Source organism: Ischnura elegans, chromosome 12, assembly GCF_921293095.1.
Source record: "Ischnura elegans chromosome 12, ioIscEleg1.1, whole genome shotgun sequence".
Taxonomy (NCBI): Eukaryota; Metazoa; Arthropoda; class Insecta; order Odonata; family Coenagrionidae; genus Ischnura; species Ischnura elegans.
In genome coordinates, this window is record NC_060257.1 from 6,595,952 (window position 1) to 6,616,086 (window position 20,135).

Sequence of the window (20,135 nt, forward strand, 5' to 3'; positions counted from 1 at the left end):
CCTGACCGATTGGCAACAGCTGTAATCAAAACTAAGCGACTTTGTTGTATCTAGCTGCTGTCCCACCTTCCCTCAGCACCTGGGTGAGGGGTATCGAAAGGGAACCCACGACATGAAACATTTCAGACAATTTGTAAGTTATACGATACTGCAGCTACCCAGCACTCAGTTTGAAAACACCACCGTGATAGGTTGTGTTTTGGGGTTAGACTGTTTTTTTATCGTAGTTCTAGCTTTAAATATTGAACGAAGGATAGGAATTTTAAAATGCCAAAAGCTAGTGATACTCTTCACACCTTCTCAACTAAATTCACTGACCCTGCAGGGTTGAGAAGGATTTTATGTGAAAGACAGAGTATTACTGCGCAAAGTTTGCGATAAAACGATTTTAATTCAAAAGATGTGACACTTTGTTAAAGCACATCAGTAGCGATACACATAAACGTGCAAAAGAAAGGGCACCCACAAAACGACAGCTATCCTTTGAACACACAGTCAGTCACTCAAAGAAAGGAAAGGAGGAGCTTGTTGTTACTACTACAGAAGCATTTTTAAAGGCTTTATTTAGTGTAGAGAAACTTGTCAATGCAAAAATCCCGGAATGGCTCTCGAAGTATACACATATAAGGTTGTGGGGATTTTGCCGTTTGCTGATCGTATTAGCCAAGACTACATACTTGAACCATTCATATACCTTGAACCAATATAAATTGAACCACTTCTTTCATGTTGTTTTATCAGAAATTTTGTGCTATCGAAATTGTGTTAAATGTTAAGTAAAATGCTTAATATAAGTATAGGTATTAATGAAACGTGTACCATAAAATAATAAAACGCCTATACACCGGGAAAAATGTAACATTATAATAACACCGCCAAGATTTTCTATAACACCGAAATCACATGGTTTTAAAACGAATTTTAGCAAAAAATAAAACCACTTTCACGGACCTCTAGGCATTATGCATGGCTTTGCCTCATGCCAGTAAGTAAATAAATAACCACCTAACTTGAATGCACTCGTGCAATATCTTGTGGAATAAATCAACTACTGACCACATGCCGCTTCCTGAGGCGCTGGCTCCCCCTGCCTCTGGGCTGCTGCTCTCCCCAGGGACCATCCTCCTGAGGCCAGGGGGCGGCCTTTGGCTGGACGGAGGACCACATGGATCCTCGTCTTCTTCGTCCTCCTCCTCGTCACGCAACTGCCCCGTCTCCAAGTACTGATTTCGGTCACTTGGGAGAGGAGTGTCATCAGCAGGTCTTCGGGCAGCAATCGGTCTCGGCTGACCGATAGGCTTGGATGACAGCAGATCGGCAGTCGTCTGCTGTTGGGAGATGCTGGAAGGTGATGGGGATGCCCGCGACTGGAGATATTTTGGCCTCGGAGCTCGAGCGTCGTCCCTAGACCCCACCATATGAGAAGGTCGAGCTGCACGGCCCATGGTCGGCCTAGGAGACGGAGCCCCAGCCCGTGCGGCCATCCTGGAATAAAAGTTAGAAAACACTGTTAGAAAAACTGGACAACTTGTCAGCCTCTCTTAAACTTAAAAAGTATCATTCACAATGTTATTTTGCAGTTTTCCACAGAAATATTCATTACTCATTAAAACATTTATGCCTAGGGTGAAATTTGCCATGAAAAAATCATTTGGTTCAGCCTGAATAAGAAATCAGATCTCTAAATTGACAGTATACTACCTGCTACAGGATAAATACTTACTTCCCTTTTTCAATATCCCTGATTCTCAGTCTACTTTAAAATTCAGTGACTTTATATTTATGGCGATGCAGCCATATATATAGGGATTTTAGGGGAAAATGCAGCAAAGTATAACATGAAATAAAGTCAAGTTATGCCAAGTTGGCATTTCCCCATGCCACCCAGCTAGCATGTCACCAAAAACGCCCACTTAGGCACTCTAACCGGCAAATTGAGTTCAACCAGATTTTTCATATTATTGCAGTGCCTCAGGAGATTTTTCTTACGAGAATCTAATTTCTGTAAGATTTCCATGACTTCTAGTCTCTATTTTTATTTCTCTGAAATATATCTGATTTCTATGACCGGTATGAACTCTGCGTCACACCACCAAGCCATCTAACACTGACAAAAAGCCTAATGATTTCTATCATCACAAATTTCACTCTTGGCACTTTGGAGTCATAAAACAAGTTTCACATCATAGCAGAATCTTTAGGTAAAACAGGTCAAATAAATATTTTGCTGGAAAATCAAAATATAATATCATGAATATATGTAAGATACTTCCATTAAGTTATGCCAATTATGGTAGAATGTAGATGAAAAGTTAAACTCGGTCAGGTGTCACTTTCAGAAGAAGAATGACACAAGGAGTGAAATTACAACTGAGCAAGAAAGAATTATTTCAGTCACAATTTCTAACAGTTATCCTGGCTTTGAAGACATTCTTAAGGGGAGCCATTACTCTGACACTTACCCAAGACTTCTCTGCTGAGCAGTTGATCTTGTCTCCTGGCTTTCTTCCAGGGCCCTCTGCCTACCGACCCCTGGCTGCCACGGCACAAAAGACGAGGAACTCGATGGAACGACATCCACCTTGGGAGGTGCTACCTCCTGATTCTCGGGTTGAGCAATTCCTTGAGTCCACGATGCACTGGGTTCCCTGTTGGGGTGACGAGAAAACTTGGAAGCGGGCTCTTCATCGTCCAACCGCTCCTTATTGTCTGGTAGGGTTTCCAAATTTGCACCGTCTTCAGGGAGATCTTTCTTGTGTGGCTCAGCACCCGCTCCGAGAATTAACTCATCTTGGACAATGATGCCTGTTGCTGCCGGAGGCGGAACCGGTTCGTCTTCAGCAGGCGTACCTTCACCCATTTCCCTCTTGCTACTGATGGAAAAAGACGCCATATCGTCCGTTAAATGAGCTAAATTATCACTCTCCAGCTGCTGTGCCCACTGACTCTCTAGAGCAGGCTGGTGCACGGCTTGAGCTTCCTTTGTCGGAGACTTATGTTTCGACTCGACCGAAGTCTGAACTGCACTTGCTTCAGCGTTGTTTGGCCTCGTGTCCGCAATAGAACTTGCGGCAGACTGAGGGGCATCATCCAAACTACCATGCGACGTTTGCGGATTCTGCCACCATTGCTCGTAAGCCCGGTTCTCTTCATTCATCTGGTGGCTGACCTCCAAAAGAAGTAGGTCGTTGTGATTGGCATCGGTATGCTGCTGTAGAGGCATTTCCTGAACCAGAGCATCAGAGTTCACATGTTCAGATCTAATTGGGTCCATTACTTCAGGATTCTGGTTTATATCAGGAGCATTTAGGGTAGCAGCAGATTGGGTAGCAGCAGTTTGGGCATGTTCATTATGGGCAGGAATATTATGGGCATTCTGGGTAGGCATTACGTTCGGATTGTGTTCGTTTTCTGGGGGTGATGTCTGAGGTACACTATTCACCATGGAATAAGGCTGGGGTGCTGGTTGCTGAGGCTGGTTGGTAATGTCTTCATTTCCCTGAGATATATTTTCTTGCTGGATGAAGTTTTCAGGTGACCTCCTATCCCTGTTTGCGTTTGGAGCTTCACTTTCCTTGAAGCCAACTTCTTTTTTCAAGCAGACAGAAAGAAAGAGAAAGCAAGTGATGCATTAAAATCACTTAAGAATGTAAATCTCTAAATTCTTAAATATTCATTTGTACTATTCTATTCATTATATTATATATCTAACAGGTTTAATCAAAATTTAGGATGATGAAATCTGAAATTTTGGTCTCAAAATCTGAACAAACAATGTTTAAATATATCATAAAAAAATTACTCGAATGTAAGAATACTTTCTAAACATTAATGTTTTGGTAAATATTATCGAAGTGGGTGATATTTAAGAAATGATTCTAAATTAAAATTTTAAGCCCATTTTGATTTACCATCGCATGTATTTGGAAAGGAAATTTTGCCATCACAATGGACACGAACGAAGATGAGGCATAGCCACATACGTAAATGATAAAGGTATATTCAACATTTGATGCAAATCTAAACTGGTTTTACTTTGGATTTGGGGGAAAAAGTGATTTCAACTCAACAAACTATCATTGCATACAAAACAGATAAAATATAAGTGTCCACCCTGAATGGCATTCCACTTTTGGAATGTCCCGAGCAAGCAGATGCCTAATGTCTTCCCTGTCTCCCACTCCCTACATCTGGTAAAGCAGAGCAGGAAACTGCTAGTTAGCAGAGACAAGGGAGGGGATAAGATAGTGTGCAGTTGGGCTTGGTACAACATGCGGGATGGCCAAAGGAATGGTCTCTGAGTGCGAATAAACATAATGAAATCAATTAGAATTAGTGATGGGTCGATTCCAAAATTTTATCGATTCCGATCCCGATTCCGATTCTGAAATTTCGATTCCGATTCTACCGATACCGATTCCATCGATTCTGATGCCGTAGGCTCCAAGAAAAATCACTTAATTCCAGGCAACAAGAAAACCACTTTAAAAAATATTACTCTGTGAAAGAGTCAGTTGACAAAAGCATCTTTCATATCATCACTATGTAATTAAAATATAATAGCTAAATTTCAAAATAGAACATATCTAAAAAGTGTTGTTACATGATAGGTATTACTTTAGAATATTAGCACTCATGTTTTAATTTAAAATAAAAATATCTCCTTTAATATCTACCTTTTATTGATAATATCTTATCATTATCAATAATGTCTCAGAAATTTAGTATCCCTTTAAAGACTTTAAATTTCTGCTCAGAAAGCAAAGCATCTTCACTCTGCCAGGATAAAGCCTGTTGTATTTTACTTCACATATTTTTCCTGCAGAACTAAATGTCTTTCACTGAACGCATTGGATGGCGGTATGGAAAGAAACCTCTTCACTAATACTTTCAGCCTTGGGTAGAAGATACAAGTCTTCCAGTATTTCCCAGGGAAGGAATTTGGTGGTGCATTCATCTCTGATAAATAAGCTTCCACTTCAGCTTCAACAGTGTTTGCTATGGTGACTTTGGGTACTTTTCCAAATGCATCACTGTATCTTGACCATATACCTGTCACAGGCTCCCTAGTCTGCATTTGCTCCTTCGGAATATAATAGGGATTTCCCAGTAGCACTTTTTGATATCGAGTCGAGTTGGAAATTACTCGCGAGTATCGAGTCGAGTCGAGTATGATAATTTCTGAGTCAGGCAATACAGCAATGCACACTACAATATATTCTACTCCAATTTTCTATAAAAAATTCTTCTATTCTGTTTTAAAAAACTTGAAAAATCAGCCTGAGATACCGAGCCTCATAGTTCCGCGGCGTGTAGCTCAGCCTTGACGCGCGATTGAAAAATCGCTCTTATTCCCTTCGTCGCAAACTTTTTTCTCCCTAGATTTCTAATTAGTACTATTTTAGAAATCTCTACTACATATTTTTATTCAAATTTTCAGAGTTATATTTTTCGTAAACGAAAGATTATGTCTACTTTATGTCAAAGTTCACGTGAAAAACGGGTCGGCCATTTTGCATTGTAAAAGCTGACATATGAGAGCCAAAATCTTCAAACGTCATTGAAAGTATAGGCAAAGCACCAGGTCAAAGGAATATTGCGTTTTTTATTCCATAAATCTCATACCAACGCAACATTAACTGGATAAATTCAAAGATTTTTTGAGGAAAAACGATATCTCGCGTGGCATTGAAAAATTGGTCATGTTTGGGCCACTGTATCTCACTAAAGGGTCGTATTTATGTAAAATGGCATATAAATCTATATCTGGTAATAATTTATGAGTATTTACGCTAAGTTTCAAGCCTCTATCCCCAAAAAGGTCATTTGAGACTTTATTCCAGCTTTTTCCGATTTCGGACCAGTGTGCGCCGGGTAGGAAGACGATCGGCGGCCGTGGCTGGCGTAAAGGTATTCGGCGCCCACGTCGACAACAATAGTGTATTCGGCAAGCTGAAACTACCAGGCCAAGGCATTAGAATGACTTATCGGCTTTATAAACTGCATTATTACATGAGTTTCATGATAGCGCTTCCTGTCGGCAGATTGCTGGACCTACTAGCCTCGAAAGCTCTGTAACCTTAACTGACCTTAACTACTCGACATTCGTCAACATTCGTAATGCTACTCGAAACGCTCGAGTCGAGTACCAACTACTCGACTCGAATTTTCGAGTACTCGCACATCCCATGGCCAACTTGAGTTGGCCATGGCACATCCCAAGAAATGTGTTTTGTTATTACGATTACGTGGCGCGAAAATTCGAATGACTGTTGGAAACGCGGTCGTATATAAATCTGTGGTTTGAAGTACTACTGGAATCGGAATCGATTTTTCACTTCGGCAAGTACTCGTTTTCGATTCCGGTTCTTGGTCGAGAATCGAGGAATCGAAGAATCGAGGAATCGAACCGACCCATCACTAATTAGAATCCATCCATAAGAATAATGAAATCCATACTCATGATACAAGGCTGAAATATGATGTGCATGAGGTGTCATCTTGCTCAACTAAACATTTCAAGTCCTAGAAATGTGTGCATAAAACTTTATAATAATTTACCACCCAATATAAAACAAAATAGGACAGACACAGTGCATTTAAGAGAATGCTATTTAACTTCCTGGTCACGAGGTGTTTTTACGTTGTCAATGAACATCTCATTTTGCAGTAAAGTAAGAATTAAATCTTATTTCCTATTCCTTAAACCTCATAGCATCATTCTTTCTTTTGACATAACCTATAATCTTACTTTATACAGCAGACTCCCGATTATCCGGCTGCAGTTTATCCGGGCTGCGGATTTCCATGCATGATTTTCACTCTCACTCAATTTTTTCCACCATCTTTATAAAAAAATAAAATCGAACGCAAAATCATCGGAATTACAGCATTAATGCTAGGATACACTGCACTTATCATTTCCATCAGAATCCCCTTCGTAAAACGGAAGCGATCGTGCACTAGCTACATTCACGGGAGCACCGTGTTCCTGTTTTCCAAGCCTAGCAGTGCGTGACCGCGCTCCGTGATCACTGATACATGTCGCGCAGCAGTCGCAACCCGGGCAACTTGTGCGAGATGCGGCGTGGCGCCAGACAGTGTAGTTTCCAATGTCGAGCAGTGGTTTTGAAGCATTCGTGCAAACCACTTTTCTGTATCTGTGTATCCATGATCACACAGCCACGGATGTGTGGTTTTCGAAACCAGGCCTTACATGGAGAATTAATATAATATAAGTAAAACCATGTTATCGCTGCCAAAAAAATCGCAAACTGGCGAAGAAAGCTCTTATTGAGTCCGGGAAGCGCTCTAAAATAACAGAATACCTGCATAAATAATAATATATTGTTTGTTTTACGTAAATTATGAACATTACAAGACATTTGAGTGGAAGTTTGGGTTATCCGTGTTTTCCGTTTATTCGTGCCGTCCCTTCCCATCATTAGCCCATTTGGATAATCGGGAGTCTACTGTACTTCTATTTTGTACAGAGTATTTTGGGCAAATAAATTATTATTATTGAGTCCACTGTGTTACCTCTGTAACCTACAGTGAGCCCCTAATAATAATAATAATAATAATAATAATAATAATAATAAATAATAATTATGTCTTTATTATTCAAGGGAATTTAGGACAACATTGTCCTCTCTTACAATTAACTTCATTGACTATCACAAACATCCATGCCCTGGATGGTGGTCAAGCCACCAAGGCGGGATTCGAACCCACGACCTCTAGGTTAGGAGTCGGGGACTTTACCCCGGTGCTAACGAGGCTGGCGTGAGCAGACTTACCCTCTCTTTTGGGTTGCACAAGTTCCTGAGGGGGGTCTTCGATGACCCACCCCCCCCAGCCACCGCTGTCCTGCTCCATTCCTGGATGAGCCGTATGAAGTTGAGAGATTGGCTCCTCCACTTTGGGGGCCTCTGAGTGGACGTGCATGTTGTTTGGAGGGGTCTCAAGTTGCGAGGAGACCATTCCCCTGTGCACTGACGGCTGATTTGGTTGGGGCATCGGCGTGGGTTCAACTGGTTGCTCACTTGGCTGTTTGTTTATGAACGGAGCAGGTGTAGTTTGCGATTCTTCAGCACTTCCTGAAAATTCACGCCACAACATCATTAACCAAGGAACTAGCAGGAAAAACATTCAACCAATATAGTTACTCAATAGAAATAGTTATCTTCTGGACCTCCTCATATATTTGTATACTATTATTTCTATGCGAATACTTCTTGTTTTCTTTATTATTAAAAAAATAATGTACAGCAAATGTTTTGGAACTTAATTGTTCCATTATCATAGCTTGAATGAAAATATGCCATATTTTCAGCGATATGAAACAACTTTCAAAGGCCGCAATCATTTCCAACAATAATTTAGGGAGTAAAAACCACCTTATATATTGAGGTATTTCCTGTATTTACTGGATGACTTCATGCCCACTGGTTTTATGACCCGTATTAATAGGTTTTTAAGTTTTACATGAGGGATGTGGATAGTATTCTGAGTGAATGTTGGGAATCTTATGTTGGGGAGACAGGAAGGACCACAAAGCCCTCACTGAAAGCATACGAAAGATGCATACAACTTCAACAAACAAGTCAGCAGCTGCAGAATGCGGCCTTATTCACGGCCATGGCATTCAATTTGATAAGGTTAAAATAGAGTGTAAAAATACAAGAGACATGAGAGAGTCATGAATGAGGCGATCAAGAATAAACTTGAGAGGAGGAAGATGAACATAGGCACCGGATTCCACCACAGCCGAACATGGAGACTGATCTTGAACCAGATTGATCAAGAAAGGACCAATCAGAGGCAAGCTCCAGGCCGAGAGGTGACCTAAGATATATAAGGCCAGGAATTTCTTGGCTGAACACTCAGTTCCTGAAGTCCCTTTACACCCATGCCTCGCAGAGCGCAATTTTTACTAGAGAAATTTTGATAGAGTGCAAATGCGTTCCTCAGGAAAACATCGCAATGCAGTGTAGCCTAATCAAAAATCTTAAACGCTCTCATGATAAAACGTGAACTTGCACCAAGTACACGTGAAATTGCTATCATTTTACACTTATTAATAGCATTGCTTGCCTCAAATATTCTTATTTGTTTATATATTAATCGAAATCCGTTGCTGTGCATTGGCCAAAAGCATTACTCATCATTGGGTCCAGACAGCCGGCCTACCGAAGTAATTCATCTCGTCTCCTTAACAGAATGACAACAGTTAATTTAGATCATTAATTAAGTGTGGAGCTAGTGGAAATGAGTTTTTTTAAGCAATACGGTTTGAGACGTAACTTTTGCCATCATAGGTTGTCGGGCGATTGACTTCCAGGTAAAGGGTCTACGCTAAAGCCTTCAAGGTCATCGGGATTTATGCGGGAGAAATAGAGAGGCGGCCGAGTTGCGCATGAATAGCATCAACACATAAAAGGGTCTGCTATAGAGTCTCAAACACAATGGCTTCGTTCCCTCCCCGCAGTCCTAGGCCCTGTGTGACTCATGAATACAGTTCAGCAGTAGAAGGTGATTTCGATAGAGCCGTACAGAGTAAAAACCAAGAGAGAAATGGCAAAAAAATAGGAATGCGGGTAGAAAAATCAAGAAGTTATCAAGAAAAACCATAAACCTAGAAGAGAAATTGAAAGAGGTCAATTGCTTTGAAAATGGAGAGCGTCAAAGCGATATTGCGCGGAAGTTTAATTCGATACCCAACACCTATGCCACCAGGAACGCATCCCTATCTTCCCAATGTTAAAACGCTCTCGTATAAAGCAAATTCGTATAGCGCAAAGACCCCAAGGAACGCATCTCTTTCGCTATACGAGGCATGGCTGTATGTTAATCCACTAGTATATTGCTTTTTGTATGTTTGATTTGTTTGATTTTGACTCAAAATTATAGTGAGACGAGATGGTAAATATTTAAATATATATCACTAAATTGTTTACACATTTTCATTTAAGCCTTGATTATGAAACAACAGTAAAGTTCTGAAGCATTGGCCGAACAAGACTTTACAATAAAACAAAAAGACATCTATTCTCTTATGAATAATAGTCTACAAATAACTACTCAGTCACTCTGTGATTCAACCAGCAAATTCATTTAGGTAGGTGAGGGTAGAGCTCACCCCAAACTAAACAACATACATGAGAATGTCACACATTCAGGGTAGGGGAGCCAGTTACTATCCCTGAAACTTTAAGAGGGCTTTTTTAAGCCTGAATCACATGATCATTTTTTTCTTCCCTAGCGGTGCTCACTTGAGCAATTGCTTTTCGAGACTGGAAAAGAGATCGCTGGAGGCATCGCTTTTTTAAATCACTCCTTCCGTCACTTCTCGGCATTCTCACAGCTAGTCATTCTTGTCTACCGATGGCGTTCCCACGATTGTCAAATGTTGTGCTGCAATCGCTCCATACATCGATGAGTTCTGATTGGTTGATGTGCAGTTTCAGTAATGGTTTAAGCGACGGAAAAAGCAACGTGCCAAGTAATGAAAAAAGTGATGGGATATAGTAACTTACCACGTAATACAGCATATGTTCACAGCACAAGGTCATGTGTATGCATCCTTCTAATCGAACAATGAGACTTCCTGAACTTAGATTATTCTCACTGTTCAATCGAAAGTTTTAACATTCTATTTTCCCATTAAAAGTATCGGATGAAAAATACTAGGTAACCTTACCAGGAATACAGTACCTCTTGGCAGGAAGCTGAAATTCTCCCTGGTGGTTCTTGTTTTTTTAAATATTGGCTGAGAGTTTATATTTCTTTTAAGGAGTAGGAAATATTACTCATTAAAAACTGAAATAGCATTTTAAAACTGTTAGTGCCATTTATAAAATGTTAACAGGACCTCACAATATAGGATTTCAGAGAGATTTGTTTTTACAAGTTAGGGTTTTGCTCATTTCTTTATTGAGCCTCATAAAAGAAGAACACTCAGCAGAATGATGTAGGAAGTTTAACCTTTTAAGGGACGGCTTTAAGTCAAATGGCAAGTGTAACCTATTCTCTGATCTTAGCGAGTGTCATTCCAGGAGCCTACAAAAATATGTATTTACACTATCTCAGCGACGAAACTCATTATAAGCCGATTTTAAACAAAGTGTGTCTCAGTGGTCCCTAAAGGGAGCGCAAGGTCAATAAAGGTTAAATACATATTATTTACAACTGATTTCACTTAGCTTCCTGCTCTCATTCACAGACCACTTCCCTACTTTTTGGCGCATATTAAGGCCCTAGACTCATTTATAAAGTCGTGATTTTCTGTGAAGGACTACACAGATATATGAAAGAAAGGTGAGTTCTCTAACATATGTATAACAAAAATATATCCATCATACAAGAACTAATACCAGATGAGAAATTTGTTAGTTTATTCAATACTATACAAGATATATTTGTTAACAGCTATAAAAGAAGAGAGAAATGCCATATGTACATGTAAACCATGACCCTCGGTGTAAGATATGAAGTTATGTATTTTTACCAGGATAACTGGAAAATAAAATTCTATTGCAGTCATTAATTTCTAATGTCTACTTTTTCATTTGATTAGTTTTATAATATGCATTGGAGCAGGCACTCATTTCAGAACTGTGCCATGAGTATAGACACTGGTACTTGGAACCCAACTTCAAGGCAATTAAAATGTCTAAGGGACTAGTTAGGTTACTAGAAGCTCTAATATCGTCTTTTCCAGAGCATATTCAATCCAACTTACAAGCTAAAATAAAGGAATATGTGTTGCATTCCTACAGGAAACCAGACACCCAGGTCAATATCATTCCATACATTCAGGAGTAGAATTATCATATTATGTATTAATATTAAATGAGACTCTTGAGGCAATATGACACATGCAGTAAAAGATGAGATACAGTATGACCAGCAAGGGACCAACTACAGAGAAAATTTAAGTGCTTTGGTGTACATTCATAGGACTTGGTCAGTTTGATAATTTCATTGTGTTGTTTAGATTATCACTGTAGGCAATGTCTGCATTATTCAGCTTAGCATACAATGGCTTTGCTATCAGAAGAGTCGAGGAAACCTTTGTCTCATAATAAAGATGCAGACGAATAGCCATAAACAAGGAGAGATCACATGGCAGAACTATTCTTCTCAAAAGGATGCATCACTCCCACTCGAACAGTTTTTAATACTTGTTTAAACCTTACACTAATACCTTTCAATGGGGTTTATCACTCAGACTCAAAATCACAATGTATTATGAAGATATAGGAGATAAAAGGGAAAAATAAGTTACGGAGAAATAACAATCTTTCTAATATAACCGTTCTCTCATAAGTTTAAAATGAAAAGCAACAAAATTACCACCCAATTTTGTGATTTGGCGATGTCATTCATGCCCTAGTTCATGTGAAGGCTTCTGCAGTGAGCGGTAAATGCTGTCACTTTTTTCAGATTTTTTCCCCATATTGACTGACGTCTGATGATGGTATTTTTGGTGACAATGCCTTCAGGTCAGACGTGGAGCTAGCCGCAATATGGGCCTTCGTTTATATGCTGATGCGGTGAATGGTGAAATTGACAGTGACTATCACCACTTCAATACATCTCAACTCCTTTCTTAATTTCCGAGTGCTCTCCCGCCCCAAGTGCAACCACTCCTGCCTCCGCATAGAAGCTGTTCCCACATTTACACTCACTCAATGCTCATTTTTTTCCCATGCTACCACAATCGTTCCTCAGATATAAATTTGTTCACATTAACGAATCAGGCAAATGTTGAAAAATGTCTACTCCATACATCCTGAAATTTTCAAGTTGATAATAATAATACACAATAACTAACTGCACACGTATTTTAATGTAAACTGACCAAAAGCTTTCAAAACCCCGGGCCTGTTTACATTGAAATGTGTGGAGTTCCCCATTTTGTTTTATTATGAAGATCAACAACGTATCACTTTAGGTGATTCGATATTTGATAATTAGAGTTTTAAGCAAGTACGTGGTACATTACCCAGTAAGATAAAAATATTACCATTTGAGAGGGAAGGATGCTTTCTTTTAAATGTTTCTATGATGACCATGAATCAAATGTGTGATTTCTTTTCATGTTAGCCTGAAGTGTGGTGCAGAGAGTGTTTGAATGAGTGCGATCGTTGAGTGTAGAATTAAATTTCACACAATTTACCTTGGACAAGCCTCTGCTGGGGGGGACCAGGGGTGGGGACAGGCGTGGGTTCTGAGGATGGGGTGTCAGCGCCCGGGATTGTCCAGTCCCACGCCTCTTCGTTCCCACCCCACTCCCCTGCATTTTGCGGCTGGTCGTCGATGCCCCAGTTCCACAGATCACCAGATCCATTCCCATTTCCCGATCCCGACATGGTCCCAACATTATTTTGATTCCCTGAATTAGACCACAAATTTCAATTGTAAACAATTTGTGCCAAATGCAATGGAGCAAAAGCAGCAACAATTGCACATTAGTATATCTAACGGGGATGTAATATTTACTTCATATGTATTTTTATCCATGAATTAAAGATTCATTTTCACCTTATATAAAACCTCTGAGAAAAAGGCATGAAAACTTAACTTATATTCTTGATGTTATTATCTACTTTGCCACAAAAATGTCTTACCTTTACTCGGTAACAACAATATTTTATTCCCTGCATTGCATCAGAAATTTGAAGTTATTTTTTACAATATTAATGGAGTGAAAACTGCAAGCACTGAATAAAAGGATCTATTAAGGAGATGTATGATTATAAAACCTAACTTCTTCTCTATGTATGTTTCTTCATTCTAAAGAGAAGTTAACATTTACACATTAGGCAAACTCAGAATTTCCCAAACAAAGGCAAACGTAGGTAACATCAACACCCATGAATTGTGCAAAACAGGGCAATTTAGCTCTAGGGCCTAGAAGACGTAGCAAAAAAGGAAAAAACTCAAATGGGAGATTTTTACACAGCCATGTGAGTTTTTTTCCCCTTTTGGTACTCCTAAATTGTCTCTATATTTTCTATGGACCACACCCCTTTTATTTTTTTATGTAATTATTCCTTTCACCAAAGATAAAACCTATGGCATTGAATATAAATGAAATTGATCTAATGCTTAAGTCTTGATGTTATTCCATTTTTTTCAAAAAAAAATTTAAGAGTAAACCCAGCGTGTGGGAAGAAAACTCACAATGACAGTAATAACATTTAATAATGACAACTGATTTCTCCCAATTCATTCTGGAGAGAAAAAACCAGATGAAGTGTAATGCATGACCATTAGGAATATTATAATAATTATTCTATAGCAGGCTGAAAAGGCACTTATTCCCATTAATCAATTGAAAATTTATTAATACTGTTCAAAACAAAAATGAGGTAATGAAATGGCCAGAATATATCCACCGCGAGAAATAAAAAACCTATATCTGTAATATTTAAGTAAAATTTTTGAAAGTATTTCACTTAGTGGTTCTGAAGATAGTTTTCTTTCAAGATGAATTTTGTTGCTTCATTTTGATAGAAAACGATTTTACCTCCATTATAGCTTGCTATTCAGTTTGGAAGTGGCCATGAGAAGTTTGTTAGCAATATTGTCTAATAAGATGAAACAGCACACCTCACATAACTCCATTTTCAACTCCCATAAAATGATTAATAAAATGCCAGGGCAAATGGCATACCTAATCCAAATGATTTCATACCTTAATTTCTACAGAAGAATATATTCTTGGTTAGAACAACAGATATGAGAAAGAGATAGTCAAGACACATGCTTTCCTTTCAAATTGCTGAGACAAACACAGTTCTACGAAAATAAGTCTCTGAAAAATTTGGACATTGCACAAGAATAACACTGAGTGTATAATGAAAGAATGGGTTCCCAGAGTAAGCATGCGTTTGTTTGCATATATAAAATAAAATGTCCAACAAATCAGATGAGAAACAATGCAGATGAGTGCAGGAGAAAATGCTCCAGTATTCGATGATGAGTAAACATTGAAAGATGGAACAAACATGCCAATACTTCACTAACACACATGTATATGCCGAGAACACAAGGCAATTAGAAGATTTTCCAAAAATACATCCATCAGACAATGATGCTAGATTAAACCACAAAACTACAATACCATGCTACTTTTCATCGCTAAGTTCTGTCACCCAAATTTGAAGACCAAAATCTCAAAGATTCCATTTGATTTTAAAACAAAAGCTCTTCCAATTATGTGTAGACTGATGGCATTTAAACTATTTTTATGTTAATAACTATTTCATTAATAGTTATGTTGTCAATGGTTTTGCAAAGATAAATTATGTTGCATACTCCAATTTTTATATTTTTAAAGGAATTCTTTGTTTTTTTTCTGTGTATAAGTGATTTTTAAGCGACATTTTAGCGTTGCTATGAACAAACTTCCGGATTTTATGTCTTAGTACTTAGTATTTACATACTAACATAGTTATTATCAAAGGTATAAATCTGCTTAAAATTCTATGTTGCTTGAAAAAATGTTAGTTATTCTTATATAAGTATAAATTATTGAAAATAATAAGCAATTTTTATTTTAAGAAAACACTGCAATTGCAATAATAAGTTGACCGTGGACTCTTGCTATGAGAGAGATGGAGTGGAGTGCCCAGCGGGTGGAGTAATAGCTGGGTGCCCCATTGAGTTGGATCCCAAATTGGAGGGACGAGAATACTGGGGTAACTCAACTCCAAAAAAGAGCTCCATACAGAGCAGTTTAAAATATTCTCACGTTGCTCGTAGCACCGAAAACTTTTCCTCTCTTAAGCACTGGCAGGAAAGGATTACAGTATTCAACCGATTAAGGAAGGTTAGCATGAAGTATTTAAGAAGTATTTAGCCAGTCTCCCCTCCCTTCATGAGCTTCCCTCTTCAACTCACAATAAGACCAACACCCTTTCATTCTACCTAAAAATCCCATTCTCTTCCTTCCTCTCCCTCATTTCATTTTTCAACATCCCCTCCCCGCCAAGTACTCGCTCCATCCATACCTTCTATGTCCTCCGTATCTTATCTTTTAGCTGCCTCTCCTCACCCACCATGTCCAGAACTTCGTCGTTCCCCCTCCTCTCCGTCCACTTCACCTTCTCTATTCTCCTCCACACCCACATCTCGAATGCCACCAGTCTTCTCTTGTCCTCCTTCCTAAGTGTCCACGTTTCTGCACCGTAAAGCGCTATACTCCAGATCAGACTCACTTCTCACTAACCTTTTCTTTAAACTCCTACATAACGATTCTCTCATAAGCTCCTCCTTGTTCATGAGTGCACTAATTACGAAAGCTGAGAGTAATTCAATATTGTTGACCAAAGACTTTGGGGTTATGAGCCCTCTGAACTGCCAAGAGCTGATCAGACGGGGACAAGAGCCTCCACTTACACCCTGACTTACCCCTGACATCTCTGACCTGCAACAGCCCTGAGTACTAAGACCACGTTCAACTACAGTGTTGAAACATTGGCAAAATTGTTATTGTAACCCAGCAGAACCTGCAGACGCAATTACTCACAAGGCTTTAAACAACATTGAACCACATCAGGCTGATGGACATGACCACGCAGTCACTTAGAAGCCATGAACTACTCCACATGAGCTATGACCAACTTCAGAGTTAGAAAAAACTCTAAATCTTTCCTGACTCATTAATCCATTACACTAGATTTCTAAAAATCATACTAGATTTTAAAATGTTTAAATTAATTTTCTTTAAAAGGAGAATAAAACGTAAAAATATAGTATAGAATAATTCAAGACTTGTACTAGTGGTAATATCTAAACTCACGATTAACACAAGACTAATTAATTCAAATATTCATCACTTAATGACACAACGTACAAGAGCACAACTGTATGGTTACTTGCCACAATCATGACACAAACAGGAATAAGGCATAAAAGACACAGATTACAAATGAATCAAAATAAGAGAAAAGAAAAAAATTCCTACAAAGATAATAATCTACCTCACAGGCATTTGTACTAATTCTAGGAAGACACAACAAAAACTTTTATAACCAAATTTGAACGCCCAAACATCATACCCAATGTTATAAAAACAATGACTACAAAAACTAGCAGAGAATTACGGACTGTGTTCTTAACAGAAAGACATTTTGTATTCAACCAACAGCCATGACTGTGATTCGAACTTGGATCTCCCAAATTTGTGGCAGGTTTGAATTACCAAGGCATATTCTGCCTCTGTGGCGTTAGGCTGGCTTTATAGGATAAGGTGGTTAATGATACCAGACATATAATGCAACACGGCAACACGCTTGTGTAAGTAATCCATCTGGTTCTCAAAAGTCACAAAACTCTTCAGGGGAAGAATATGTCTCAGTCATTCAAGAAATGGAACTCTTTCCACAAATTCGGGAGATCCAATAAGGCAAATGATTTTTCTTTTCTATAATGTTTGCACTTTAAGTGCACTAGTGGGTCACTCTATCAAGTCAAGCTTCTGCCTATTCATGAAACCAAACAGAGTGTCAGACTAAAAATCGAATGGTGGCTAAACATTGAATCTTTAGGAAGTAACTGCATGAAAAGTTGTTTAGCTTGTTAATACGATTTCTTTTTCGGTGTCTGGGTAGATAGTAATTAATGTCATCAATACTTGATAACATGGCTTAGGCAAAATATGCACAAATAATAAAATATTCACTGAAATAAATACTTATTGACTGAAGTAACGTCTAAATAAGGCACGGGTGCACTTTCAAAGACCTTCCAGGGACATCAACAACATGTTTACACCTTCCCAAACTTGACTTGCACATACATAATATTTCATTAGATAAAGCGTTGAAGCAGGCATCATTCCATCACAAGATCAAAAATTTAACTTTACGAGGTTTCATATTGAATATACCAGTATGGAGCATATTCCCCTTGACAGGTACCCAAGGATGTTAGCTATCATACCATGAGTAATTAATTACTTGACCAGAATGGTTCTGTTTCTTGCCTTCAGTCAAAGACTTCTGGCCAACATAAATGTACTTACATAGTCAAAGACTTCAATTACTTCGAGGACCAGTAAATTTTAATAACAAAAAACACCCGTCACCAACATGCAACCCATATGGCTATTTGCACCCAATCACCTGTCTGTCGGTGATGGTGCTGCCATTGGATTCAAAATTCCGAAGTACATTACTTAAAATAACTTTTGCAAAAGTAAAAAACTCACCAAATCTTTCTTGCTTTATTAATTACTTCTCTCAGAGTACATATTTTTCTAAAGGTAATGATTCCAAGAGAACTTTTTCAATGGAGAATGGATGGACTATGCAAGAGCACATTGACGTTAGCAAAATTAAGACACATGATGTAAAAGACTGAGTGACACTTTAGAGATTATGTAATGAGATTAGATCAAATCTCAAAACCAAAGATTAGATATGGCCATATCCCACACCACCTCCCACTAAAACATCTGGATAATCCCACTCACTTTTACTGAACAGGAATGGATTACTGCAGCAAAAAAATGGATTTAAACTAGAAAAAAGGTTCCTTGAAATACTTCAGGAAAATTTTCACAGAGATGTTTTTATTCAGCCATGGACATGTTCTGTTCTATATCAACATATATCTTGTTTTTAATAACTGTGGCAACTTGAAAAATGCAGAGGTTCAGGTATTAATACTTTTGTGTAATATTTCAGAGCGTGTGAACGGCGATTACATATAAATGGATTGCCAAGAGAAAATATTGCTCGAGAATCAAACCACCGACTTTTGGCTTTGTGTGGCCACTGTGCAGACCACTACGCTATCTGGGATCTTTGATTCCCATAGCAATTGTACCGAGGCCCTCCCTTGGTTGCCATCCTTGATATGCAGTGAGAGCTTAACATCTAGTACCATGAGCCTCGGTAAAATTGCCATGGGAATCAAAGATCTCGGATAGCGTGGTGGTCTATACAGTGGCCTGCAAAGCCAAAGGTCCATATGGTTCGATTCCCGGTCCAGAGGAATATTTTTTTCATAGCAATTAATGTTTATTAATAATTTTATTCCAGTAAGGTGAAAACCCAACACACCACAAAAATACTCTTCTCTTGACACGTTTAATAGGAAATTAAAAAAAAATTATGAATACAGTAAAGCCTTGATAAGAGCCTGTTTGATTCCTAAAAATTTTTAATACAGGAAATCTATTTCATACTACGATGGACTGAATAAGAACAGTGTAAATATTTTGAAATGTAAAAAACAAGAAAACCGATGGCAAAAACATGATCTACACTAAGATCTTGATGATATGCCACCAATTGTACAAACTACTCTCTCAGTCCCAAAGGTAAATATGTGAAAAATTATATACAAGAACCTCAGATTTGTGAAATGTCCAAACTTGTGGCTGGATTATCTACTTCCCTTCATCAAGCACAAAAAAAAACAGGTTATGTTCCCACCCTTATTCAATAACAACTTTCCATGCCCAAACAGCAAAGCTGTTGTGAGTGCGATGCCTCCAATCTGACAAATCTTGACCTTTTCATGGGCATTTCTTTGAATGATCCGGGTTGTGGCCAGCCAATTTCACGGCAGAAAAGTATCACAGTCCAGGAAAGTAGGGACACCAGAGCATAGGAAATTTTTTCTCACATTTTATACGTTCGACACAAATGCCTTGCACTGGCAAGCAGCGGCCACATGGCTGCTCAACTGCAATTCTCTATCCACACTGCAAGGGAGCATACATCATCCTGGGTGCTAAGCTCATTGTATCCTATGCTAGAGGTTAAACAACCTTGCGGATGACCTTCTTCAGCCTCCAAAAACGGTCTTCATAAATTATTTAGTTTCCATAGTATTTTTTACATGAGCGAATTTATCACAACAGCTGAGGCTAATTTGCTCTGACACAAAACACCTGTAGGTGATTACTATGTAATTTCATTACCTTTCGGTACGTACACTTGAAACTAGTTTCTACATGTTGCATCTGCCTCCCTCACCCAGATACATCTGCCCAATTCCCCATTAAGTTGCCTCAGTTGCTACCACATGCATCTAGTCAACACCAAAGCAAAAGTTTACAGAAATGATTCTTAGTCCATTATTGTATATTGTGACTGTTTTCAACTGAATTC

The 20,135-nt window shown here is 38.6% G+C and overlaps 1 protein-coding gene across 1 annotated transcript in view; it reads right to left on the bottom strand.

The window, feature by feature from the left end:
* The window catches only part of LOC124169839, a 135,269-nt gene that overhangs the window by 104,790 nt on the left and 10,344 nt on the right, over positions 1–20,135 (bottom strand). The window contains 4 exon segments of the mRNA XM_046548626.1: positions 1,057–1,485; positions 2,463–3,588; positions 7,800–8,099; positions 13,184–13,399. Of these exon segments, the coding sequence (XP_046404582.1) occupies positions 1,057–1,485; positions 2,463–3,588; positions 7,800–8,099; positions 13,184–13,399 (2,071 nt within the window).